The 26,838-nt window shown below is 41.1% G+C and overlaps 1 protein-coding gene across 1 annotated transcript in view; it reads right to left on the bottom strand.

Annotated features, from left to right (window-relative positions):
* WDR33 (WD repeat domain 33) overlaps nt 1–26,838 on the bottom strand; it is a 70,465-nt gene that overhangs the window by 7,234 nt on the left and 36,393 nt on the right. Inside the window, exons 8-19 of the mRNA XM_071565982.1 lie at nt 11,571–11,697; nt 10,841–10,995; nt 10,634–10,712; nt 10,032–10,142; nt 9,151–9,245; nt 8,936–8,944; nt 8,211–8,297; nt 7,838–7,977; nt 7,362–7,514; nt 5,919–6,962; nt 1,823–1,925; nt 1,119–1,581 (exon numbers count right to left, since the gene is read on the bottom strand). Of these exons, the coding sequence (XP_071422083.1) occupies nt 1,119–1,581; nt 1,823–1,925; nt 5,919–6,962; nt 7,362–7,514; nt 7,838–7,977; nt 8,211–8,297; nt 8,936–8,944; nt 9,151–9,245; nt 10,032–10,142; nt 10,634–10,712; nt 10,841–10,995; nt 11,571–11,697 (2,566 nt within the window). The remainder of the gene's footprint in view (nt 1–1,118; nt 1,582–1,822; nt 1,926–5,918; nt 6,963–7,361; nt 7,515–7,837; nt 7,978–8,210; nt 8,298–8,935; nt 8,945–9,150; nt 9,246–10,031; nt 10,143–10,633; nt 10,713–10,840; nt 10,996–11,570; nt 11,698–26,838) is intronic.

The following is a 26,838-nucleotide window of genomic DNA, read 5'->3' on the forward strand; positions in this document are numbered from 1 at the left end:
GTGTCTTTTAAAGTTCTCTGATGCAGACCATTCACCTTGGATTCTCTCTGGCTTTACTTTTTAAAAATGGCTTTAATTGTTACCTTTTAGTTACTGTTCATTTCTTTTCATACTCTTCACACAAAAGGAAGATACATCTTTACAGAGCTAGGTAGAAAATAGCTAAAAGAAGAGCTGTATAGATGCAAAGTAAAAGGAATGTAAGAAAATTATTAAAAAGGCAACTAAAACACATGAAATTCACGTTATTTGAGACCACAGCATATTTGTTTTGTACAACCACATGTTCTTCTACATAAAGAGTTGGTGGTCAGTGAGAGACTTAGACCTTTGAGGCCAAATTTCACTCAGTTAAACCAGTATAAATCTGGAGCAATTTTGCTCACAGTTAATCTTGAAGACAATGTAATTCCTCCATGTTTACACTGGTTACTAGAAGCAAATTCATCATTTCTTTGTGATTTATTTGGAGATTGTAAGCAATGACATGGACATTGCTCTAAATCAGATTATTTTTGAATTCTTCACTTGGCATTAAGAAGTAAGTCAGAAAAAGAGAAATAAAATTTCTACAAGCAAACACATGAGCAAATAGTCTCGACAGTCCAGATGCTGTAGCTCTGTCCCTTCTATCCATCAGGAGGACTATGGTTCCTGTTCCTCACAAGGACATTGCCTCTCATCCTACAGTCTCTACATCTCATCCTACAGTCTCAGGCTGTAGTTTGTGACTGGAGACACAGTCTCAAAATCCACTTCTAATATTCAAAAGTTTGTCACTTTAACCTTCATGTCTCCTCTCAATTTTCATCATAATGGTCTCAAATCTTCATCCTGTGTCACTGGATCTTCTCTACAAACTTTCTCCCTTCTCTTTACTTACTGTTTAAAGACACGGAAGCTGCTGTGTACAATGACCATTTTTCAAGGTTTCTTCTATTACTGAATGATTTTTATGGACTCTACACTCAGGTATATTAGAGTTTTCATTTCCTTATTGGTTTCCAGTTTATAAATCTGAAATAGATAGACTCCTTAATGAAAAGGAAACCAGGAAAAAAGAAGAGTTCCCTCCATTTACCCTTTAACCCAAGAAAGAACCCAAGGTTTGTCCTTACCTCTCGTCTCGCCTTCCTCGGAAACGTGAATCCTCAGGATCCCGGGGGTATCTGTCATCTGAGGGTCTCCGTCCTTCCCAGGCCCCGGGAGGCCCACGGTTTGAACTGCCTCCTTCAAACTCCCTGTGGTCAGGAGGAAAGGGGGGCCCGGGTCCCCCTCGTCTCCATTTCTCCTCCTGCAGTGGGGGGCCTCCTCTTCCCTCGAACTCCCGTAACCGGTGGCCAAATCTCTTATCGGGATGGAAATCCTCACGGAAATCATCCGGTCGATCAAAGTCATCGTGGAAATCGGGGTGGGGTCCTCGTCTGTCTGGCAAGCCCCTGCCATCCCTGCCATCTGCCCAGTCCTGGCCCCCTCGGAACAAGCCCCTGTCGGGCCCGTGCTCGGGGCCGCCGCTGTTCTGCTCGTGCCGCCGGTCCGGCAGCGGGCCCAGGTGGTGGTTCGGGGGGCCACGGGCGTCGCCTGCAGGGACAAAAAGCACAGCAGGTTTCTGTAATGTGTTCCAAAATCCTCAAGGATGCTCTGGTTCATACAGTTCTACAAAGCACACTATACAGTTCACACCAAACAATACTGTGGAGAAAACTTTTCCTCCATATTGCAGCCCACAGCTCTGGAGCTCCTCTCAGCTGCGTCTCTGTGCTCGGACAGCCCCTCTTTTAGGAGACTGACTCACAGGAGAACAGATGATACATTTAATTACCTTTATTAAGACCAGGCCCTTGGTTGTGAGGGCCAAGGCGACCTTGTCCTCCCTGCTGCCCCAGGCCTGGTATCAGTGGAGGAGGACCTGGGTTCTGTCCGTCCTGTGAACACGTAAGAGAAGCCACGTGTGAGCAGTTCAAACACTTTGTGGGAGTGCAAAACAATTCTCTTTCCATAAACACTGCACTGGCACAGATTGTACAACACAAACAGCTCCTGTTCCAGTGATTCAGCCTCATTTTCCAGACATTTATATCAGTAATGCTTTCACTCACTGACAAACACATAATTTTATAGGAAACAGCATTTCAATGATTAATGCTTACTTGTAAGAACCAAAGATGACAAAGCTCATATTCCAGCTGAGTATGAATATTCTGTAAGAATGTATTGAATATACTGAATATTCTATATGAATATTCCTCTAGATGAGAAAACAGTGTATATTTGTTTGAAAAATATCAGGTACTGATTTATATGCAGTTAAAAAGCTGCACAGACCAAAGACTTCTTTTCATAATGAACAAAAAAGAGAAACTATATATTCAAAAGTAAGTATCAAGAATGTCAGGACTGGGGGACAACAACAGGGCCATAAGAGAACATTTCCTGTAAAACTCTGTAAGCTGTTAACCTGGAAATACATGAGTTTCATTTTTAACATGCTGGCAAAGTTTGTTTTTTCTTAATTTTAGTATTAAAAAAAGTGCTAACCCTTGACTAAATATCAAGTTGCTAAGAGGGTTTTTAGCACTGACAGGGCTAAAGGCAGGAGCCACAGTCACCTCCTTACTCAAGCAGAAGCAGCAGAGTGGGCAGAGGTTTCTGTATGTTATGTGATCCCAAAGAAAAAAATAAACTCTGTAAGTGTCTTTTGTTACTTTCTTTTTGTGTGTGAATTTTAAAGGATAAAAGAATCCTCTTTAAATGAGCTGCTGTGATAGACCCATGAGAGGTTTCTACAGGTCCCAAGTTTACACAGGACCCACTGCAATGTTGGGAAACTTGTTTGGAATATGGTCTGATTCTGCCTTAAAACAGCAAAGGCCTGACAAAAGAACCATCATTTGGGGTTGTGCTTGACTGGAACGGAAAAGGGCATGTAGAGAATTTACACTGTAATGATGAGATCCAGTGGTAAAAATGTGAACAAGAGAGTTGAAACCTGCAGGATTGCTGTACAAAACCTTCTTATGGTGACATGACCAAAACATGAATCCTGCCCAAACCCTTACCAGAAACCTCTAAGCATGTCCTATTTTTTCTAGACATGTCTGGTGTGCAGGATTCAGACCTGGCCTTCATACTGACCTGTAAAAGCCCCTCCAGACTTCAGGGAGTCTGGACATACTTAAAGACTTGTACTCCATCATATCACTGGATCATAATTACAGTGCTTAACTACTCCATGAGTCAAACCATTTCCGTGCTTTACATTTCTTTTGGAAAAACATCACCTTTTTTTCCTGGTCAGTAAGTTCATTTTTTGCATTTTTCCCATCATATCTTGAAATATGGTTTTAAATTAAACATTTATATTCAATTGCAATATAGGTGATAAACACAAGAAAGCACACAAATATATGCTACAAACACCATATTTGCATCAAATAATTTTGTAAGGGTGTTGGAAAAATAAGCAAAATAAAAGACCTGGCTGCCCAATGCCTATTAAAAAACCCCAAACAACCCAACTAACCAAAAATTCCCTCCTAGTGACTGAATGCTGACTTGAGTTCAGAACAAATCAATCCTCTGGGTAAGATCCAGCTGTCAGTGCCTCTGCTGTTCTTAACCAAACCTTACTGGAGCTCCAGGATTTCTCCTATATTTAGCATCTGCTTACTTAAAATAAACTTTATGGAATTTCTTCAAGTGATGCCACTGGTGTTTAACCAAAGCAGCATTTTTCAGCACTCACTGAATGAGTTTCCTTAGCATTTAGCAGAAACCTTTAATCCAGACAAACCATGTTTTGCCATGCTGGGAACACAGAGCCCCAACACTGCATTTTCACACAATTTTTGTTTCTAAATACATTCCAGGCCTCAAGTGGGGCCTGAAACTGAAAATATGTAGAGATCAGAAAGAGATTCCTCACTAGAAGCTGTAAACAGGGTTGTGTACCCAAGCAAACCTCTGATTCCAGTGCAGGGCAGGCACAGTGACAGTGATATCTTATACAGAGATTAACCCTTACCAATATCTTTAAGTGCTCTTTATTAATGTCACAAGCCCTGATAAAGCTGATACTTCTCTAGTGAAAAGGAAGGCATGTGATCTGCAGAAATTTACAGAAGACAAATGTCAAATTCAGACCACAAAAAAAGCTAAAGCCTATTTAATAAAACCAGAGATGGGGCCTTTTTAACAGGAGCTTCTGCTATATTCATATTACAAAAAAGCAAAATGGAGCAAAACCTGACTTGATGAATTTTAAAATACTTTTTTTTAAAATATGTACTTTTTAAAAGCCACTACCATACTAAAGGAAATAAAAAGGGTCAAAATACCTTGCTTTGTCATTTTTTTTAGTATCTGTAAAAGCCTTCAAGATGTCAGAATTCACTTAAAATAACCAGCCACCTCCTGAATTCTGACAGTGTTAACAACAGGGGTGGGCAAGGACAGCCCTCCACATGCATGTAATTATTCTCAAAGCATTAAAATCAGTCTCCCTGGGATAGCAATGAGAAACACTGTGCTGGTTTAAGTTATACAGGTGTGGAATCAACATTCATTTGTGTAACTTGGTTACTTTTAAAATCTCAGCAATAGTGGCACATTAACAGACTTGTGAAGGGAATTACTGAATTGATTTGGAAGGAGAAGTATTCAAATAAACCCACAATTTGTAGGCTACTCTGCCTCAATGTGAAAAGAAATCACTGAGGTGAAGCTTATTTCAGTATGTCCTTCCTCACTGTGACTGCTACTGGAGTACACACCAAGGACTATACATGTACATACACAAAACTTCAACTAAAAACTACTGAGTGCAGGTCTAAAAGAGTCAATTCTGGTTAAAAGACATCATGTCTTTTTTAAATTAAGTAGATTTTTTTCCCAAACTTCCCTTTCAAAATTCACCAACAACCAAAGCCAATTTAAATTGTCTTCAAAGAGAAAAAATTCTTTCCTTAAAAGAATTGGTGCCATCCGAATAGGAACTTGTGAGAGCAAATAAGCACAGAGAGCTCTGTGGTACATGTGGAAGGTGCTGAGGAGGGCAGGGCAGGCTGCAGCTGGTGCTGAGCCAGACTTATCAAAGCCTGACTTGACTCCTGCACAATCACCCACAGTGCCTACAAGCAGCAATGTCCATCCAGCATTCCAGGTCAGCTCTGCCCAGTATCTCACCAAGCTGGTGAACCCTCCTGGAGCTGATGCCAGGGCAGCAGGGCACAGAGACAAGCAGAAAGGAGTAACAGGGGACCAAGGCCACCTCAACCTGTGCTCCAGGAGGTGCAGAGGGGGCTAAAGGCAGGGAGCAGGACAGCTGTGTCCCTCCTCTTCCTCTGCACTGAGTCTGAACTTGGAAGTGCAACAAGACCTAAGCTGGTCCCAGGTGTGCAGCATCTATGGTAAGTTCAGATTAACTACTCTGGATAACTCAGAGTTGGCAATAACTTGTTTCAGTTAATACATATGACTTTTTACACATTCAGTGTGTTTAAATTCACAACTTGTATTAGTGCTTGTCTACTCCCCAGGAAACAGCCTGCTTAAGACAGCTCAGTGTCTTTAAATTTAAAAAAAAAGGAGTTTCTCTTCAGGTTACATATTTTCATAGCAGTCTGATTTGTGTAACAGTATTCCCAAAAATCCTTTTTCCACAGTTACCTGTCACAGAATCACAGAATGGTTTGGTTTGGGCTGGAAGTGTCCTTAAGCACCACCTATTCCAACCCCCTGCCAAGGGCAGGACACCTCCTACTTCTGCAGCTTCCAAGCTACAAAACCCTTTCCATTATCCCTTCATTTTTCCTAGGCGGGTCCCACAAGCACTGCCCAGCCCCTCAGCTCCTGCTGTGCATTCCCAGCACGGAGCAGTCACCATTCCCACCTGCTCACCCCGCTCCCACCCCACATACCTGGCTGAAGGAGCCCCGAGGGCCGTCGCCCAGCAGGGGCGTTTTCTGCTGCTGGAAGGGCAGGGGGCCCTGGGGAGGGTGCGGCCCCCGGGACGGGTTGGGCTGGCCCTGAGGTCCTTGCATGTTTCCTTGAGGCCCCACCATGGAGCCCTGTGGAGGTCCCTGCTGGCCCTGGGGCCCGGGTGGCCCACGCAGTTCCTGTGGAGGTCCCAGCATTGTCCCTTGGGGCGGGGGTCCCTGCAGGCCCCGCATCTCCTGGGGGCCGTGTCCCAGTAAACCACTTTGCATATGAGGACCTCTCATTTCTTGTGGATGACCCATCATCATCCCCTGTGGATTGGGTCCCTGGTTGTCTCTGGGTCCTGGGGGACCCTGCATCCCTCTTGGATTAAGTCCCATCAGAGGTCCTTGGGATATAGGGCCCTGCATCCCTTGAGATCCTGGAGCTCCTTGCATGCTGTGGGGAAGAGGCCCTTGCATTCCTCGTGGCCCGGGTGGCCCCTGCATTCCTTGACCTCCAGGGGGACCCTGAGGCCCCAGGTGACCCTGTGGGCCGGGTGGCCCCTGCGGTCCCAGGTGTGCCTGAGCCCCCGGCATGCCCTGTGGTCCCAGGTGTCCCTGGGGGCCAGCACCGCCCTGGGGACCTGCCGGCCCCATCGGCCCGTGGGGGCCGGGGTGTCTCTGCATTCCTTGGTGTCCGTGTAAATCCTGAGGCCGTGGCATTCCTTGGGGAGGTCCTTGGGGACCTGAGGGTCCTTGTGGTCCCATGAACCCTTGTGGACCTCCAGCTCCTTGATGTAATGGACCTTGAGGTCCCATTTGTCCTTGGGGTCCCGGAGGTCTGAACTGTCCTTGTGGACCAGAAGGTCCCATCTGAGGCATATTCATTGGCATCTGCTGAGGTGGAAGGGGCTGCTGAAAGCCTTGAGGCATCTGTGACATTGGGCCTTGCCCTGGGAAAGGCTGGGGTCCATGGAGAGATCCTCCTGGGGGCTGCTGCACTTGCTCAGCTTGCTTTTGTGCAAGTCTCTCAATCTTCAGTTGCTGCCCAAAACAAAAAAGAGACCCAGAAAATCAACTAAGCACACAAGTATGTTACAACTAAAAATCAGAAGCAATCATCTCATTTCTCAGGAGTTTAAAAATGCTTTTCTTGTAGTTATAGTGATGGTCTCAGGATTTTTTTTTATTAGAAATAACTAGCTACAGAGAAATCACTAACTGGAGACCCAACAGACCAGTGTTGCTTCACTGAGATGTTGTCTGGGCCTCTCTGAAGGTGTCCCAGCATCACACATTACATGCAAAATCCTGTTCAATTACATGTCTCTGTAAAAAGGTGAAAGCAGCATTGCAAAAGGAAGCTGCTCACTTCAGGGCTGAATCCAAATGTATCACACAGAGGATTAAAGAAAACCTGCTAGTAACTGTTGCCAGATATACCTCCAACAGCTGGGGGTTCGTGTACTGAAGTGCTGCCATTTCCTGCTCAATCTCTGCCTGGGATTTCTTTTTCTCCTCCAGCTTAATATCCTCCTTTCTATCATTCAATGGCTCAGGTGGAGGAGGCAAAGGAACTTTATTTTGCATCCATGCCTATAAAAATTAGGAAACACAAGATTAATTCTGCAGAACAACATGTATACAACACAGTGCTGCATTAGGAAAGGATGTGCTGAAACATTGTGTAGTGTGGATATAGTTTGGATACTTGGAAGCTAAAAACATTGCTGAATTCAACTTCCATATCTTGTAACTGTTTTTCCAGGTGCAGATACAAGACATATGGGATTTTACCAAATATTTTTATGCTTAAAAATTGCACTGGTGTTGATACAAAAGTGCTGATACTGGAAATACAGAACATTTCAAGTCACACACTCTTTGAACTTGGGAAATAACAGGTATCAGGTACTCACCTGCTGAAACTGTGCTGGTATTGGTTTTGCATAGGGAACTTTTTTCTGTGGCACTTTCTTTTGGTCCTTTTGCATTACTTCCTCCATTCCCCAATCCAGTCCTGGGATTGTCATTTCTATGTCATTGGAATCATCTTTCCCTTTGGCACCAGGGAAACAAACAGTCAGAGCAATGCAGGCTCACAGAGATCCCTTATTTTTACAGCTTATTTAGCAAAAGAGATCAAGGTTTTCAGCTCCTCCTTCTTTACATGTGAAACATGCACAACAGGAGCTTTAGAAAAAAGCAGCTGTGCTCCCAAAGAATATGAAAGAAATGAAAAAGAAGACACAGAGTATCTGGATTGCTCAGGAAAATGCTTCCCCTACTTACCCATCTGCTCCTGCTCCATGGCTATTTTCAATTGTTCAGGTATTCCCATGCCAGGAATGACTGCCAGGCTGTTGGGTTCCAGATCATCTACAGGAAAAACAATAAATAGTTATACTTGGAACATCTTTCTTTACATTACCATTTTACCCCTTTGGCTTCTTGCATGCTTTTACCATTAGTATAATATTTTAACAGTGAATACATTTTACATTCTACAACTGGTGGGTCATTTTTCAGTTCCACACATGAATTATAGAATATAAAAAGAACTGCAAATTCAGATTCATAAATACCAAAAGGTCAGAAACTATGTCCTTTCAGGAAAGTTACATTTTGGGTAGAAGCTCAGAAAAAGAAATAATAACACATAACCATTCCCATTTTTGTTATACCCAATCTATCTATTTTAAAACTTAAATGGGATTAAAGTAGTGCAATGTAATTAACTATCTCCTAACCAAAAGAGCAAATAACCAAAAATCTGAAGAAACAGATGCAATTCCAAGTTGCCTGAGCAGCCTAAAATTACTGAGATAAATCTTTTAGAGGGGAGTTACATTTAAAGATTTTAGTACAGTTCAATAATTTGAAAGTTTTTCCTGCAGTAGTTCAGGACTGTGAGAGGTCTTGAAGGCAGCTGAAGTTTACAGGAAGAAAAGCAAACTGGAAATATTGCCAGAGGGAGAACCAAACCTCCTTCCTGTGATTGACAGAGCAGGTCTTACCTCCTGGAGCTGTGGAAACAGAAGAAAACTCATTGTTGGAATGGTGATCACTGATAACATGGAGAGCAAAATCATCCTTATGAAAAGCCATCTTTGACTGGGTGGTCACTAATCTATAATCTGCTTCCTCATCTCACCCACAAGTGTCAACTAATGACCTAAGTCTGTTCCTGACCCCAAACCTCCTCCCTCCACAGTGAGGAAAATTGCCTTACCATATTCCACACCATCCTCTGACATGCCAGGCAGCAGGTTCAAGTTGTAACGATCTCGCATTTTATCGCCAGGACGATTTCTAGTCCAAAATTTGCTGTCAAAAGAAAGTTTTATGATCTCAGTAATGGGTCAAGAGCAACTTTTAATCTATTTAGTTATTTCAGTGTGCTATCTTGATTATATAAGGAGTCAGCTCTTACTAAATCAAATTCAGCTCTAGATCTGAACACCAGGTGTGAGGTTCAAAACAAAAAAATCAAAAAAATACAAGTATCATAATGAATTATACAGTTACAAGTTAGAAGACACTTCAAAGTATAATGCATAGAAATACAAGGCATCAATATCAGATCCTGAACAAATATATTTCTAGTCCATTCCAAAACCTTCTTGCTCTAATATATTCTTCATGTGCACTAAATACACATATCCCTACACAAAAATTTACTGTGTTTATAAAATGCACTGTTTACAGCATGTTCAACCTAAATACATAAACTACAGCCTCCAAACACTTTTGCAATGTGAAAAGAGAGACATGACCACCAGATGATGTGCAGGAAAAATTGCTGCGGAGATAAGAATATTTCTTCAGCAAAAAATTGAAATAATTAATTTTAAAAAAAATTCTTCAGGAGATTTCAGAGCTCCCACAAACCCAGTGTTTTTTAAGGCTTTCTTAAATGGAGGACAAGAAGTTACACTCTACATTGTAATGTAAAATGTCAGTGCCTTCCTATTTACATAAGTTTGTGTCTCTTTGGCCATTGGTTGTGTATTAGAACCATCCCAATCTATCAGTTCACTGAGACAGGCAACTTTCTAGTTTCTAAATGTACATACATTTCCTTAGACCTTTTCTTTAAATACCTGAAATTACCTGGTGTGATCATTTGAGCCTGAACAGAGAATGTGTCCAAGGGGATGCCATGCCAGACTCCAGATCATTCCTTCATGGGCCATTTCCATTCCACCAACCTCCTTCTCAACTCTGATGCATTAAAAAAACATTAAAAATCAGTCATACACAACTGAGTATCTGCTACAGCTACAACACAAAACTTCTGCTATTCAGTTGTTCATCCTCTATTCCATATTTTGTTAAACTTCAGACTGTGATTTTTCTGCTGCATGAACTGATTGTTCCCAGTGGTTTTTAATAGGCAATTCAGTAATGTAAGGATTTTTAACTGCACATTTGTACATTTCAAAACAAAATAATTACAGCACCTCAGAAGGAACTTTAAGAAACGAGGATCATTCATTGCACTCTCAACAAAAGGCTGGGTTTGTGCAAGCAATTGTATCCTTTAAAACACATCTGTACAAGAAAACTTCTTCATGAATGAAGAATACCATGGAAGTTCTCAGCTACAGAGAAAAACTGTATCATAAATATGCAGGTTAAATACAGGGAAAAGGATATTTTCTGTTTAGCATTACAGCTTTGACATCTGACCCACATATGGAGATGCCACATACCCAACATGCCAGAACAACAAGGAGCCATCAGAGCCTCCGCTGGCAAAGAGCCCTTCGTGGACAGGGTGCCAGGCCACAGCTGAAACACAAAGGGAACCACCATCAGAAGGTGCAGGATTTCTAATGAATGGAAACCAGGATCTCGAAAGATTTCATTTTTAATCCAAAGTTAACAATAACAGTCCACATAATAGAACAAACTCTGACCTGTGGCCTCTTTCTTATGCCCCCTGAAGACCTGCAGCTCCTCCTTGAGGTTGCGGATGTCGAAGAGCTTGCAGAGGTGGTCACGGGAGGCCGTCAGCAGCCAGTTGCCATTCAGATTCAGCTTCACCTCCATCACTGTGTTCTTATGAGCATGTCTGCAAGCAGGGGAAGACACATTGTTTGCCCCAAGAACTATTTCTCAGACACAGGTAAAAATGTGTAATTTGCCAAAATTCACAATGTTCAGGTCAATGACAAAGCAGTTCAGGCTCCTAAAGCAGAACACTTGGGCTTTCTGTGCAAAGGTCCCAGGCTTTGCTCCTGGTCTTTTGTGCTCCAGAGCAACTGGTAGCTCTGACTGAGACAATATTCAGTATTCACATTTGCTTATTTCTACTGCAGCATAAGAAAGCTTTCATCAGCCAAATGAAACATCTCATTTATTTTTCCATATCTCAGTCCAAACGAGAACTGTGTGATTAGGAGGTCTATGAAGAAGGACAAAGTAAATTCAAATGTGGAATACTGAAGTCATAATTTTCCAAGTACAGACCTGTCTTCATCCTAACCTCTAGATACTCTGGCAAGCTAAAGCACAGCTTCATGTTTGAAGCAATTGTGTAGGGCTGAAAAGATGTGAGAAAAAGAGCTATGAGGGGCATTAAGAAAAAACTATTTTATAAAGTTAGCTTATATTTGAACAAATCAAAGTCTGTGGGCAAGAACTTACAGCGTGGCAAGGCTCTGGCCAGTCTTTGGATCCCAGAACTTGATGGGCTGTTGGCTGTCTTTACTTCCTGAAACAACTAATCCCTTTGTTGGATGCCAGTCCACACATTTCACATCTGCTCCATGTCCTGTTAAGAAAACAAAAATTGTTTGTTCACTTTGACATTTCACAGAGAGTGAAAAGACACTGAAAAACTCCAGGGTGCACACCTTGTAACTGTAATGTAAAACTGAATGAAATACATCACAGAGCACAAGTCATAAAACATAAAATCAAACTGAAGAAAAACTCTTCAAGAGTTATTTAGGTTGCATTCTTTCCCAGTAATTACTGTGATTACAGCCTCAAATCGAGATCACTTCACAAAGAGAAAAATTCTCCAAGAAGTTTCTGCTAAAATTGATATAGTTTTTTTAGGCTTTGGCCCTATAGAGTTGCACAAGATTTTAAGTGTGACACTGATGAAGCATTTGTATGGAAGTGGTGAAGGAAAATAACACTGTGACATTTTACTCTCTATGAAATACTGTAAAAATGAAAAGATAGGAAGAAATAGGTATCTGCTTTACCTTTTTGCTGTCCTGTCAGAAAACAAGCAAAGAAATTAAATAATGGATCTGAAAACTAAGTTAGTATATGTTGCAAAGAAACCTTAAGAGATGTGACACCTCTTATCAGGTCAGAGGGATTCAGGTTTTTCTAACACTCAAGAGTTAGGAGAGAAAACCTCTTGTGATATAATTTCCTTTTAAATTGACTGACTGACCTTGACAGAGAATCAGTGCTGCTCAGACAAGCTAAAAATCTGTTAAAAAAAAAAAGCCTGTTCCTGCTACACGACAAAATGAGGTTTCTGAGTTGAACTACAGAGATTTAGAAAAAATGAGCAATAATTTCTTTGTCCAATCTCTCTTCCAGCCAGCCCACTTGAAGGGAAAGCCAACAGTAACAGCCCATAGCAGAAAACGAGGCAGCAGTGACTGAGGGAACAAAACAGGATGAGAAAGGAAAGGCTGTGAGCAACACGGAGACACTGAGGTTATAAAACAGCATGGCAGAATGGGAGTGTGTTCCATGCCAGACAAAGGGTTCCCATCAGGTCTCACAGCTCCCACAGGGACTGCTTTGCTACATGGTGGGACATGTAACTTTAAACAGCACAAACTGAATTAACACAGACCTCGCTTTGAAAAGACATTAAAAATTAGTTATCAGTTGGAATCTTCCTGAGGCCACAGAATAATCAAATTAGAATAAGTAATATCCTTGTATCTTAAAATAAAAGCAATTGCTAACACACAGAGCACCCTCTCCACCAAGAGAGAGAATTTCCTCCCCTCTGGAGGAAAGGACAGACAGGAAAGAGGTTCTTGATCCAAGAAGAAATGAATACAGCTTTGGTAAGGATATGGGGATGACTTTAAGAACTGACTGATGATATGGAATAGAAAACCCAACTCTCCTTCCCAGGCCACAGCAGGCGGAAGTGCCCTTGGAACGTGCAGGGTTTCAGGGCAGAGCAGGATCCTCAGGTTGCAAAGACCATCAGTGTGCTGTGGTGCTCTGTACTACCAATAGAGGAGCACTCTGGGACGTGTTACCCTTCTCTCTGGCTCCTCTGATGCAGAAAGATTTGCTCAGACCAATCTGTCAAGGAAAACACGAAACTCAAGGCTGAACAAACCTTGCTTCCAAGTGTTTAACTGGGTGGAACAATTCAGCCGTAGTAAGAGGGAAAACGCTCCTCCCTCCACAGTGGAGGGCAATTCACACTTGCACATTTCCAGCTGATGGGTATTCTGTAGGTAATTGTTATCCTGCAGTCCCCAGGGAAAGACAAGGGATTTTAATTCAAGGGCAAAGCCAGGCCCTTATAGAGAAACGTTCCATTATAGTTAATAATTGGTTGAATAAAATATGTTCAGACTCGAATACTTGAATACCATCATAAATATGAAATCAAAAAAGCCCAGCAGAACTATAAAAAACCCCTACCCATGTGAACTGGAAATAGAGACAATTAGTAAAGGAAAGGCAGAGAGAGGCACGGGGATGCTCTGTTTGGTGGGAAAGAGTGCACCCAGAAAATGTGGTGAAAGGCCATCTCTGGGTAAGGCTCATCCTGTGTCAGGCCTGGCTTAGGCTCTTATCTGGGACTGAGCTCGAGTTAAGCCAGCCCAAATTGTACCCTCGGAGGGCTCAGAATGGGTAGACTCAGGAACTGAAGCACCCACTCTTCCAACTTCTTCCAAAGGGAGAAGCACTGAGGGGCTCCTGAGAGTGAGGTCTGACAGTCACCATCCAATAGGGAGGCTGAAGGGTAGTAAAAGATGCCAGGACACCCAAAACTTGTCACGAGAGCAGATAAATAACTGGGTACTCATCAGAAAGCTTTTGGCCACCAGCACATTAATACTAACCACGTGGATGAGAAGAAACTTTCACTGTTTAAAACATAACCATTGTACTGATTATGTAATCACATGTATGATTAACCAGATAATTGGCATTTCCTGCAGACAGCACTCTTTCCACCACGTGCTCTGGATTTAAGGCCACAGTGGGGGAAAACTGGCACTTTCCTCTGTAATCCAACCAAAGGGATCTATTCTGTCCCCAGCAAAGCCATCTCAGACAAAGCTCTGCATGAAATGGGATCATCACATACACTTTGCTTTTGGTTTCTAAAGCTTTCTCGAGAGAAAATAAATTCTTCCCTACAACAAATATGCTTTAATTAATTATTCCCAAGGGAGAAACTAACTCAGAACATTTACATAACCAAAAGAACTGAACAGCATAATCTAATCAGACCTTTTTAAATTTCTTTTTAAATTGGAGCAACTGACACTGTATGTTGCTTTTCCATTTCTCTGCTGATAGATGTGCACACTGTCCTGATACAGATGATGCAGAAATCCATTTCAAGTAACACTCCAGAGAAAAAGCTGCCTTGCAGATTTTGCTTCATAGTTGTTTTCAGCTCTTAGTTCTGGGCTGAGACCTCTGAATTAGCCCCTCCTCTGCTACAAAATCCCCTTGTCACCATCACCATGCTCAGAAAACCTTAATTCACACAAATCTCTACAGTTTAAATTCCCCATTTCCTGCCAACAGCTTTTTCTCAGTAACTTCAGTAGCTGCAGGGTGGGAATTCCCCTCTGAACAACTCTTGCACCTTTTCTGCCCTTGAGCCCCTTTATGGACAAATGAACTGAAATATGTGAACTGTTTAGAAGTCGTGGCAAAGGAGGGCCTAAAAACAACCAAACTGAAAGACTGAAGGCAAAGATTTTTGAGAAACTCACTTAAAATCATGAGTGAATATCTGAGAATAAACCAATACACTATTAATGCTTGTTGATTTTACTGACAACTTTTTCCAACCTTTAAAAAAAAATGAAGAAAAACGTGTGTAACATCTTAAAAAAGTTCAGAAACAAAAGTAGTTCTCTAACATTACTTTTCATATGCATAATAAAATGTTTTAATTAAGTACCCTTGGACATAAATTAAAATACTGATTGTTATTACTTCTTGTCAACTTCTTTGAAGGGCTGTTCTTTAAAAGACACTGAATAGAAATCCTGGCCAGTGAAAGGCATAACAAGCTCTAAGATTGTGTAGCAATGTTTGATCAAATCAAGTGTGTCACAAGTCTGAGAAAGTACATGGAAATTAAGGGCTTGATTTTTTTAACTCACACTAATTTCTGCATTTATAACTTAGTGAATACTGGGTTGGTTTGAATCACTGTCTTCATATTACCGTCTATAACATATTTATGTATTTTACAAAGGAACTGTATAGCAATTATAGACACATCAGGTTTATTGCTGTAGCTTAATTTTCCTTTTATATGCCTTCCCCTAGGGATAAACCCCATTCTGAAGGCACACAAATTGAATTTTATAGATGACACTGCAGAATTTATAGATCCTCCTCAGCAATTATGTGGAGGTATCTATATATACACACACTGAGATGCCACTTTTAAGGCAACTTCTTACAGTTTAACACCAGCATTCCAAAGAAAATGGGTATTTATAACTATATTTTAATAAATTAACATAATTATTTAACTGTTTCTCATTTAGAGAGACTCCTGTTTGCTTGGATTTATTAAAGATATGTGGTTATCTTATGTTGTTTTAAATGGACAGCAAATAGGGCTGTGTCTCCCCAATCTGGACTGGTCAGATCGAAGCCTTTGTGTCCCCCCACAGTGACATTCCCCTTCCTGCACTGTGCACCCCCAAAACAACAAAAACACCTCCCCAGAGAGCAGGGCCTTTGCAGGGGATTATTTCCAAGGGATCTGCACAGACACATCAGGTATTTACTACCACCCAAGCTAAAATTCTCCATCCCCAAAAAAGAGGAAGAGGTTAGAAAGAGACAGGAAAGACACCTGCAAGTCACAGATAATGGAACAACCACGGCAGCAGAAAGGTGTTCTAAATTTTCTACATAATTCCCTCACACTTCACTATTTGCTTCCAGCAGATTGGATTATTCCTCCTGTTCTATTTTTAGGAAAGGCTTTTCAAATGTTCCCTGATGGTTCCCCATTCCCCAGCAATTCCCTGATTCCCTGCACAGCTCTCACAGGGACTGAACATCCCACACCTGCAGGAACCTGGGCACTGTCCTGAGCACACCAGTCAAGGTGGCACAAAGGGTAAGAATATTTAATTCCAGGAATTTAGTGTTCTTTGCTCTATCAGGTAATGTGAACTGAGCTGCCCCAGGAGCTCTTGCCCTTCCTCTTCTCCACCCCAGGAATGAACACCACTGAAATCCTCCCTCTACAGACACACAGTGTGCTTAATGTTTTTAGCACAATGTGGGAGGTTGATGCATAAGAAATTAGGGAAAAGCTCCTTTCAGTCTTCCCTGGATGAGAACTGTGCCTCCCACCCTGCTGTCAGACCTCTGCCCCTTGAACCCAAGTTTTACTGTCCTTGGTTTGCTCACAGACTTTCCCTCGCTCTCTCCTACTTTGTTAAACTTGTTATTTAGAGAGGCAGCAGAGAGAGTGTTATTTTTAATTTACCTACAGGGAACATATCCCGGACCATCAACATTTCTCTAAACCAGCAGCAGAATGGGACATAATTCAGCATTGTTTACAAATAATCTTTATGTTCACCTTTCAATCATCATAGTAAGTTTTCTTTCCAGACAAAATCTCTTGTAACAGGACAGTTTAAAATCTGTGAAATCCAATTAAGAAACAACAATAATAGTCAGTAAACACTACTGAAATAGGTGAGGATAAGTAAATCCATTTTCCAAGATTGCCCCAAACAGGTAACCAGTGTTCCATAAATGAGTTTAGAATTTGCATGTGCTAGTCCTAAACTACTCAGGGAATGGTTTGAATTCTACAAAACCCCAGCAGAACTAGCAAAAAAATGGTTAAATTTAATGCTAGTTGTATGTTTGCAGCTTGGAAATGGCAAAGGCACTGTGAAGAATAAAGGTGGTTGTATTACATGGAGTTACCAGTGAAGGCATGTGGTGATCTGAATTCTTTACATCTGTGGAAATTCAATCACAGAATCTTCTGTAAGTGTTTATGGCAAGGGGAAGAAATGCAGGAAATGTGGGAACTGCTCAGGCAGGGTTCAGTCTTTAACTACCCACAGGTTAAACTTAGAGGGAATGCTTAAATCTTCCATTCACTCAAGCTGAGCACATCCCAGACTTGAACTTAATTGCTTTGAGCAGAACACAAATCACACAGTTGGAGGTGTTTGCTGTCTGAGATTTGTGGTGTCAGGTCCTTTTCTTTGAGTCTGTTCATGTTTGAGTCTGCAAACACTCTCGAGACACCTTTTCTTTTAGACATATTTGCTTTTTTGTAACTCCTGGATTTATTTTTGAGTGCTCTCACTACCTACACCCAGTGAGGTTATTTATGCTGACAGAACAAGTCTGGCAGCAGTTGTGCCACTGCACAGCACCAGGACCAGCACCTGGGACATGTGAAGAGCTGTTTAACATCCTCTCAAAAGTGAGAGCTGATTTAAATCCATTAAATATGCATGTTTCACAATTTCTAATCATAAGACATAGTTTAAGATATATATAAATTGACCACAGATAATTATCAACAGAAAGTTATTTTAGTATGCAAAAATATTATACAATTTTTTACTAATTTTGCTTAATGAGTGTCCAGATTTTTTAACCTACCACCAGTTTCATGCACTTAATCAAAGCCACCTGTTTATGTCATTAAAAGCATCTCTGCCACAGAGATCACCTCTGTGATGATGCTTTAAGGGCAGCCCAGTGCTTACTGCAACACACCAGCCATTATTTCTAATTAAGAAGTCATTATAAATCTTAAACAGAAAGTAATCAGGAAGCTCGGGAGAAATGACAGGAAAAATTGGGCAGAAAGTGTCAAAAGAGAAGGAACACCAGATTAAAACTTCCAACATCATCTTATCTTAAATAGAAGGGAGTGCTTAGCAGGAATGGCAGCTGAATTCAAGGGCAAAGCCACGTCTTCCTCACACTTAAATGATTTATGAACACAGACTGGGTTCAACTTTGCACTCAAGCACACTTATCTACTAAAATCATCATGGCATATTACTTATAATTGCTTTGCAGGTAATTATCAGAGAATTAAAAGGGCTTCATTAAATTGCAAAAGGTAGAACTTTTTCTTTTTTTTCTGGTTACATTATCTGTAAGTAGCTGGGACTGGATGTTCTTTTCTGTTAAAAGATTAGCCAGCCTACTTTGAAAGCAGCAACACACTTGCTTTTCATTGACAGAAAATATTTATTTACAATGGTATTTACATTTAATGATAGTAAAAATAAATATTGTACAAGAAACATTAAAAATGAACAGCAATTGTAAGAAAAACTCTCATGCTTCACACTATTAACAGTTGACAGGAGCCAAGAAAACACTCCCTCAGAGAGCATCCCATAATTTTCTATGACTTTTTTTCTGGCACCTTCCTTTCAAATATCTGGCACTAATCACTGATCTGACAGACCTTGCACTGCCTCTAACAAGGGTTTATTTCTTTACCACCAGGACTGATCTCACCCAAACATGGCACAGAACAGGGGAGAGAACAAGAGCAGAACGTGTGGTCCTTCAAGACAAGAAAAAGCATAAACTCAAACAGATGAAAAATTCAATTATCTTGTCAATTATTAGTCTACAGTTTCCATAGGTTTGTGGCTTTATATCTGGGTACAGAATCAGTTTGCTGGGCAGCATTTTGTAAAAATAGACCAAAAAAAGCTTCACATTAAAGTGTTCCCAGTTAAGTCCTCCAAGCATGAACTAAACGAGTGTTTTGAAGGCTGCTCATAGACTGTATGACCAACTCAAAAAAACCCCCAACACAGAATAAAAAACTGTGATTAGAGTATCACAGAATCATAGAATGGATTGGGTTGGAAAAGACCTCCGAGATCATCAAGTCCAACCCTTGGTCCAACTCCAGTCCCTTTACCAGATCATGGCACTCAGTGCCACGGCCAAGCTCAGCTGAAAAACCTCCAGGGATGGGGAATCCACCCCCTCTCTGGGCAGCCCATTCCAATCCCTGAGCACTCTCTCTGCAAAGAATTTCCTTCTGATCTCCAACTTCAATTTCCCCTGGCAGAGCTTGAGCCCATCGTGCCCCCTTGTCCTATTGCTGAGTGCCTGGGAGAAGAGACCAACCCCCACCTGGCCAGAACTTTCCTTCAGGCAGTTCCAGACAGTGCTGAGGTCACCTCTGAGCCTCCTCTTCTCCAGGCTAAACACCCCCAGCTCCCTCAGCCTCTCCCCACAGCACTTGTGCTCCAGTCCCTTCACTAATCTTCAAATAAATTGAAGACTCACAGTGATATCTGAAAGTGACTATTGAACTACTGCTCAGTCAGAACCAAGTGGGGTGTGAGTTACAATCTGCTGCCTAAAGCCAAGATTTCAGTAACTGATACAATCTTAAGATGTCCTGGTCCTTGGGCAGCTCAGGGGAGTTTTCTAAACACATACCCAAGAAACTTGTTCTGTTCACTAATTACTGAAAATGTTGAGGGCTGTGGTCACTTGCTGCCATCAGGGCATCAAAAGCCCTTCCACCTGCAGCCTTTTGAGAAGGTTCACCTGTGTGAAATACCATGAACAAAGCCAAAGTTTGACAGTTCCACTGAACCTACAGTAAGTGGTGCAAAGAAGGGATGTCAAAACCACAGTATTGATTTAGACGTATTTTTAAATTAACTTGAAGCTAACGAAGAAATGTTGGTGCATCCTAAAATTCAGGCTGGCAATTTAGTGAAAGGAGGGGAAAGGAAGGAAATCAGGGCACACACTGCAGAGTTTGGAACCAGCCTCTGGCTCTGTGCTTTGACCAACTTTCAGTCAAGGCTCTAAGTGGCAGAGTTGAAACACTTGGTTCCAACCTCAGGGAAGAGAACAAAGACTCCAGAACAGCTAAGAGTTACCATTATTAATCATTTTCAGTAATTACTTCCTTTTACATCCTCTGGATATTCATGTAAGTTCTGCTGGCAATTCTGGCTGTTCCAAGAGAAAAGCATAGTCCAAACACCTAATTTAGAGGTTAACCCAAGTTTCAAACTCCTGTGTGGCCACATGAGGAGAGAGCACTCTCAGCAAGCTGCTAAAAACTAAGAAAAATATCAGTGGATCCCAGCAAGAGAAGTTACCAGAAATCTTTTAGTTTTATGTAGCTTGAAATAGCCTTACTGCCAAGTGAGCCCAGAATCTTCTATAAAAGCATCCAACATGGAAGGACTACCAAGATCTTTCAGCCAACTTAATTTTCTCTGACTGGAAGAACAGCTTTTAATGTGTTGTTATGGTTGCCAGGGCAGGATCCTCCCTTTGTAACAACCCTTTGAGAGGAGAGGAACTATCAACTCTCTACCAGACAAGTGAATTACTTTAGAGAGCCACGATCATCTGGCCAGAGAACACTTGCTCAGCAGCTGCTCACTCTGAGGGGCAGCACTTGGAAGGAAAACCATTTTCCTTCTCACCAACAAAAAAAGCCATATAAGCTATTTCTGACAGTCAGTTCTCCATTACAAAACATCTCATAACTATGAGCCCAGCATGATTTTGAGCAAAGAAATAACGAGTTAAGGGACACAAGTGTCAGGAAAACTGTTTTCCTTGGTTCCAGGGCAAAGACTTCATGACTGACAATACTCTCTGTAGTCAGTGAAGAGCAGGTGGCCCAAGGGGGAGGTGGGGATAACAGAGAGATTATCAAACTTCATATGGACTCCAGATAATATTTGTGTCAGTGAATAAACCAGAGAATCAGCAAGCACAGGAGATGCAAGAAGGGATATGGAGATAAAGGCTCTTGCACTCTGCAGTGCCACCAAGGCTGAGAAATGCTGAAATAAATGCTGGCAGAGAGCAGAGCACTGAGCTACAAAGCTCTGCTCTTTCTGTGCCGAGGGGGAGCTGGACAGACAATCCCACTCTCATCTCAAGCAGAAAGGGCCAATTTTCAAGGAACTGAAATATGAAAGAGCTGTAAATTACAGTGACAGAAACACACACAATGATCAGAGTACCATGAACCAAACAGAGAAAAATGCAGCATGTAGTTATCACACAGTGACTTATGGACATGTCTAATCTAGTGGTGATCTTGGGGCTAATGAGGAGAAACAGCAAAATGAAAAATGTAACAACCCCAGGGAAAAAGTGTAACTGAATTGCAGGAGCCAAACAATGATTTGAATAGTGTTACACAAACCTAACAGAGATAAAACCTTAATTCCCCTTATTTTCCTGACTTTCCTTTATCACCACCACATTCATGGACTCAATCCTCTTTCTTGCCACTTAATAATTTTGAAATTTAAGAAAATCTTTTCCCCTTTCAGATTTAAAAATAACCTTGTAGTTCCTATTTAAGTAGAGGAACTCCAATTTTTTTTGTTTCAATCCTAAAAATAGGTCCTTCATTAAGCCACTGTTTTGCAGTGTGGCTGTGCAAATACCTGTTAAGCTCTCTAAAATTCTGTGCATCCCCAGGTCTCATTTTAAATTCCACAAGCACATGAATGGATCCAAAGTAAAGCTCTTTGTATGTGACTGAACAGAGAGACTGGTGTTGAAAACTTACCAGGGATTTTGTGCAATAAAACCTAACAAAGGGAGAAATGTCAATGGGAAAAAATGGGATACAATAATCCACAGAGAACTTAAATAACTGAGATGTATCAAAACCAGAGAGAAAAAATACAGAGAACAGGTAAAGACAACATACAGAGTTATCAGAAGAAAGACAAAGGGGCTCATCACCAGTTTAAGTGGAAAATCCTCAGATTCATTTACTAATGTCACAAACAGATGTGAACAAACAAGAGGTATTTGATTTAAAGTGCAGGGGGAAAATGTTACTCTTAGTATAAAAAAAACCCCAAACCAGATGTGATCCATGTTTGCTGTAACACAATTAAGGGACTGTTCTTTCAGGATGGGAACAGAGGATACAAAAATGGAACACCCCACCACATAACAGATACACTGAATATTTCCTGGAACCCTCTGCTTCTGGAAGTCACTACCAGTCAGATTTTTTTCACTGCTGACTTCAAAGGAATAAAACACCAGAGAAGAGAAGAATATGGCCCTGGCATTATGTGAGGTGTTTCCCTCTGTGATGTATGTTGTGACTGAATTTGTGTTTGAATCCACAGCACCCAGTGGATTGTTACAAACACCCAGAGTAGGATAAAGGAAGGATGCAGAAGTTGGCAGGAAAGAATCCTCAGAACCCACTGCAACTATATATGCAGGGGGTGTTCTCATGAACCAAGCAGAACTTTCATGGCAAAAAAATATTGATTAGAAAAGGGAAATTACTCCTTAGAAGCAGAAAAATATTCAATTCCAAAGCTACATCTACACCTGGAACAAGTAACTCCTGGCTGTTATTGAACACCCCTCTGTGTCAGCACCAGAAACATATTTAGTATTTCAAAGTGATAATTTTCCAGTTGGACAAATAGAAACTTTGTCAGACAAAACCACTACACTCTCAGGAAAAAAAAAAAGTTTTTTTCTTAAGTACATTTTGAACTATATTGTAATTAAAAAAAAACCTTTCAAAAATTTTATAAAAAATTCTAAAAAATACATAAAGCCAAAATTCTAGAGAATATGTAAGTCAAATGACATGAACAAAACAATCCAAGTCAGAGAATGTCCATCTGTTTGTAAGTGTAGATCAGAAAAAGGACTTGTCTGATCATCTCTTCAGCAATGCTAAGAAAAAAAAACTCTGAATTTTTCTGGAACAATTATCTTGCCTACAGTATTTTAACTCAGTCTTCTTGGTTACAGTGGTAGCACAACAGCAGTAACAGCAACACTACAGATTTTAATTACCACTACAGATTTTAATTATTACCATTTTGGAAAGAGAATTTTAAAAATGTTAAGTTATGTATGAGGCTTTTCCTCCCCTGGATTTTGGAGCATTTGTTATATGAAAACACCTCCACCAAAAGACATCTGCTAAACTTCCAATCTGCAGCTGTGTAAAAAACGTGGGCTCAAACCACCAAAAGAAACCATCAACCAGATAATCAATTTAAGATTAAAGGCAAAAGAGAACACGTGTTTATTGGGCAGGAGTGATTCAGAAAGCAGCTCTTTCCTAAGGAATCTTTAGATTTCTCTCAGTGCTTTCTGTAGCAGCTTTAAAAAGCTTTAATCTTACACACACCGAAAGAAAGAAAATACTAATTATCTTTCAAGTCTCAGAAAGGTACAAACCAGTTCCCATAACCACAACGAACTGGGTCCAAATGTGGAACTCCAGTGACAGGACACAAGCTGAAAACTCTTGGGAAAATGGCACACTTGCAAAATAACAGGAAGACCAAATGAAGTAGGTTGGGCACAGAAATAGTGAGGGGTGGGGAAGGTTATCACCAGTAAAGGGCTGCTCTCCTGACCCCGAGTGGAGCTGATCTGTGCTTTCCAATAAAGCACCTTTTACGATGCTGTCTGTGCTGTGTGGAGATGGCTAAGCTGAGGATGGGAAAATGCAGAATTTATCTGCAACAGAGTCAGGCTTTAGAAAGCTTCTGGAAAATAAAATTACTGATAAACCAAACTGGTGCTGTGGTGGAGGGAGCAAAGTCTCCTCTTCACTTGCACAGATGAATTTCCACACACAGTCTCACAATCACAGACCAAAGAAAGATGAGTTTCATGAGAGGACAGGGTATGATTCCTGTTTCAGAAAGGCTGGGGAAGAGCATGGCATTGCCACTGAAGTAACACACTGAGGAAACTGAAAATCAGAAATATATTTGTTGGCCAAATGATGCAAGGCAACAGTTCTGCCAAATTTACATTTTGATTTTTTAATATTTCTGTCAACACAGCAACCCTGTATTGGGGAGCAAAGTGCATTTTTAACTTTAAAAGGTTAACAAAAAAGAGGAAACTTTAACAAGTATAATCCCATGTCAACAGTTTATTTTCAGTGCATGTAAAATACAGTTATTGCTTTAGTACACAGAATACACCTTCATTAGGCTGGTCTCTGGTTTTGGAGTAAGTACTCCCTTGTGGATCATCTGCTGCTGGAATATGCAGTTTGACACATGTCAGTGTGTTATGAATGTGACCAAGTGCAACAAGGCTACACTGGAGGGAAGGAACAGCAGGCTGGGATACACCTGGCTCTGGGAATAACATTGGAGAGAAGGAACAGCAGGCTGGGATACACCTGGCTATGGGAATAACACTGGAGAGAAGGAACAGCAGGCTGGGATACACCTGGCTCTGGGAATAACACTGGAGAGAAGGAACAGCAGGCTGGGATACACCTGGCTATGGGAATAACACTGGAGAAGGTGCAGCAGGCTGGGATACACCTGGCTCTGGGAATAACATTGGAGAGAAGGAACAGCAGGCTGGGATACACCTGGCTCTGGGAATAACATTGGAGAGAAGGTACAACAGGCTGGGATACACCTGGCTATGGGAATAACACTGGAAAAGGTACAACAGGCTGGGATACACCTGGCTATGGGAATAACACTGGAAAAGGTACAACAGGCTGGGATACACCTGGGTATGGGAATAACACTGGAGAGAAGGTACAGGACGATGGGATACACCTGGCCCTGGGAATAACACTGGAAAAGGTACAGCAGGCTGGGATACACGTGGCCCTGGGAATAACACTGGAAAAGGTACAGCAGGCTGGGATACACCTGGCTCTGGGAATAACAGGCCTGGAGACCAATACTGATCCCTGGTACTCACTCCAGCAGCAGCTCCCTGATCCCTGGCTGTGCCTTTGGATCCACACCTCTCACAGAGAGGACTGGGTTTGGTGCTGCAGTGAGATGCAGTTTGCATGGACACATTCTATGGCAGAGAAGCAGCAAAACACTCCTCCTATCTTGTACAAACACATAAACCTGTACAGAAGTTATTTAAAAGTTATATAGTCTGGTTTATCTATCATACAGTTTTAGGAGGACTTTTCTGCTCCTCTGTGAATGAAACTTTTCTAGGGGGGAAGTGGAATAGATTTTCCAGATTATTAGTGCAATTTATCACCTTTCACTACCAGGTGATTTATTCAGGCTGATTGGAACTAGTGTTGTCAGACATGTGGTCATAGAACATGCCACCCATATCAGCAGGGTTTGCTGCCCTGCAGATGTTCAGTTCACAGTAGCTGCAATCCAAGAGCCACAGACCACAACAAACTGAAAATTAATTAATTTTCATTCCTAAGCTTGAGTCCTCCTTTCTGTGCAAAGATGGCAAAGAGCAGACACATCAGGAAAACACTGTGATTGATACTCTTGTCTAGTCAATGAAACATCAAATCGCACTTTAAATCAAAAGTCAAATCAATTCTAATTTCAATTCCCTACATTGTTAATTTTCAAATATCAATTCTGAATTATGTTTATTAGATACCTGTGCTAATTGCTGCTGCTCAGTATTTTTCAGGAAAACTTGTCTCATGCCTATTCCTGACTTGCAAAAATTAAGTAAACTTACTTGCAAAGTAAATTATTCCAGTTTGCAAAAGTAAAAAAAAACTGATTCAAATACCAACATTCTGTTGCAATAAAAGTTATTGATTTGGTAAAAAAAATTATGCAATGGGTTAAAAGCAGCTGCTGCTATTTCTAGTAATTCTGTGGAATAAAGCCCCATTATTTGGAACCTTCTTTGTGTGAAGCCTCTGAGCCAGCGGGGTGTGTTTTGGGTCCATCTCTACAGACATGGCAGAACTAAACCTGCTGTTAAAGCCTCCACTGTTCCAGTTCTATAATGTGACCACAGGAATTCTAAAGTTTAATAAAAGCATTAAAATTCCTGACTGCATTCCTAGAAAAGCCTTGTTTAAATCTGTCAGCAAATGCAGTATGTGCTTCAGAAATGACACATCCAACATGCTGGTGATTGATGGGAATGCTTTTTTCTCCTTTGCTTTAGAAGCCAAGGATATTCCTGACAAGCTGCAAATAGTATGAAACAAAGAACCCACCTTTGCCCAAAGATCTTCAGAATATAACTGCAGAGTATTTTTAATGTAATAAAAGAACAGTTTGATTTAATTTAGTGTTTTACATTCCTAATCTTTAATACCATGTGCTCACTTATAAGTCTCTGGAGAACAGGGACTTCCAAAACAAGAATGGTAATGAACAGAAATCCATATTCATCAACATTATCAATATTCCCAAGGGCTACAATTAGCAAAGTAGCCAAGAGAATAGTGAGTTTGAGAACAAGTATTGCTAAAGAGAAAACACCTTTTACATTCATTTTAAGTAGGTGATTTCGTACTAGTGAAGCAACAGAGTTATTGTTGGCTGAGGATTTAAGGGCATAAAGCAAAATCTGCAGGGAAATGGCATCTTATTATCCAACTACATCAGCTGACCTAAAACAAGTGAGTTTCTGCATCCTTAAGGTTGGGGTGGTCTTTAAAAAAATCCAAAACAAGTAACAAAACCCTACCCTTTTTTCTCACTTTATCAGCTGTCTAAGTAAGAACATTATTTCTGCCTATGAATTATGCATGGCTAAGAAAGAACAGAAGGCAGACACAAGAAAAGGCAGGATTCTTCTTGGCCAGGCACTAACAGCAAGAAGTAACAACCTGCACCGTATCAAGCTGCAGACTTGGCCAATCCTCAGAAAACAGAGACATCTTGCTAACAATTTCCAGTCCCTGTGCAGAATACAAATATGCTTTATAGCT

The sequence above is a fragment of the Pithys albifrons genome, chromosome 11, assembly GCF_047495875.1.
Source record: "Pithys albifrons albifrons isolate INPA30051 chromosome 11, PitAlb_v1, whole genome shotgun sequence".
NCBI classification, from domain to species: Eukaryota; Metazoa; Chordata; class Aves; order Passeriformes; family Thamnophilidae; genus Pithys; species Pithys albifrons.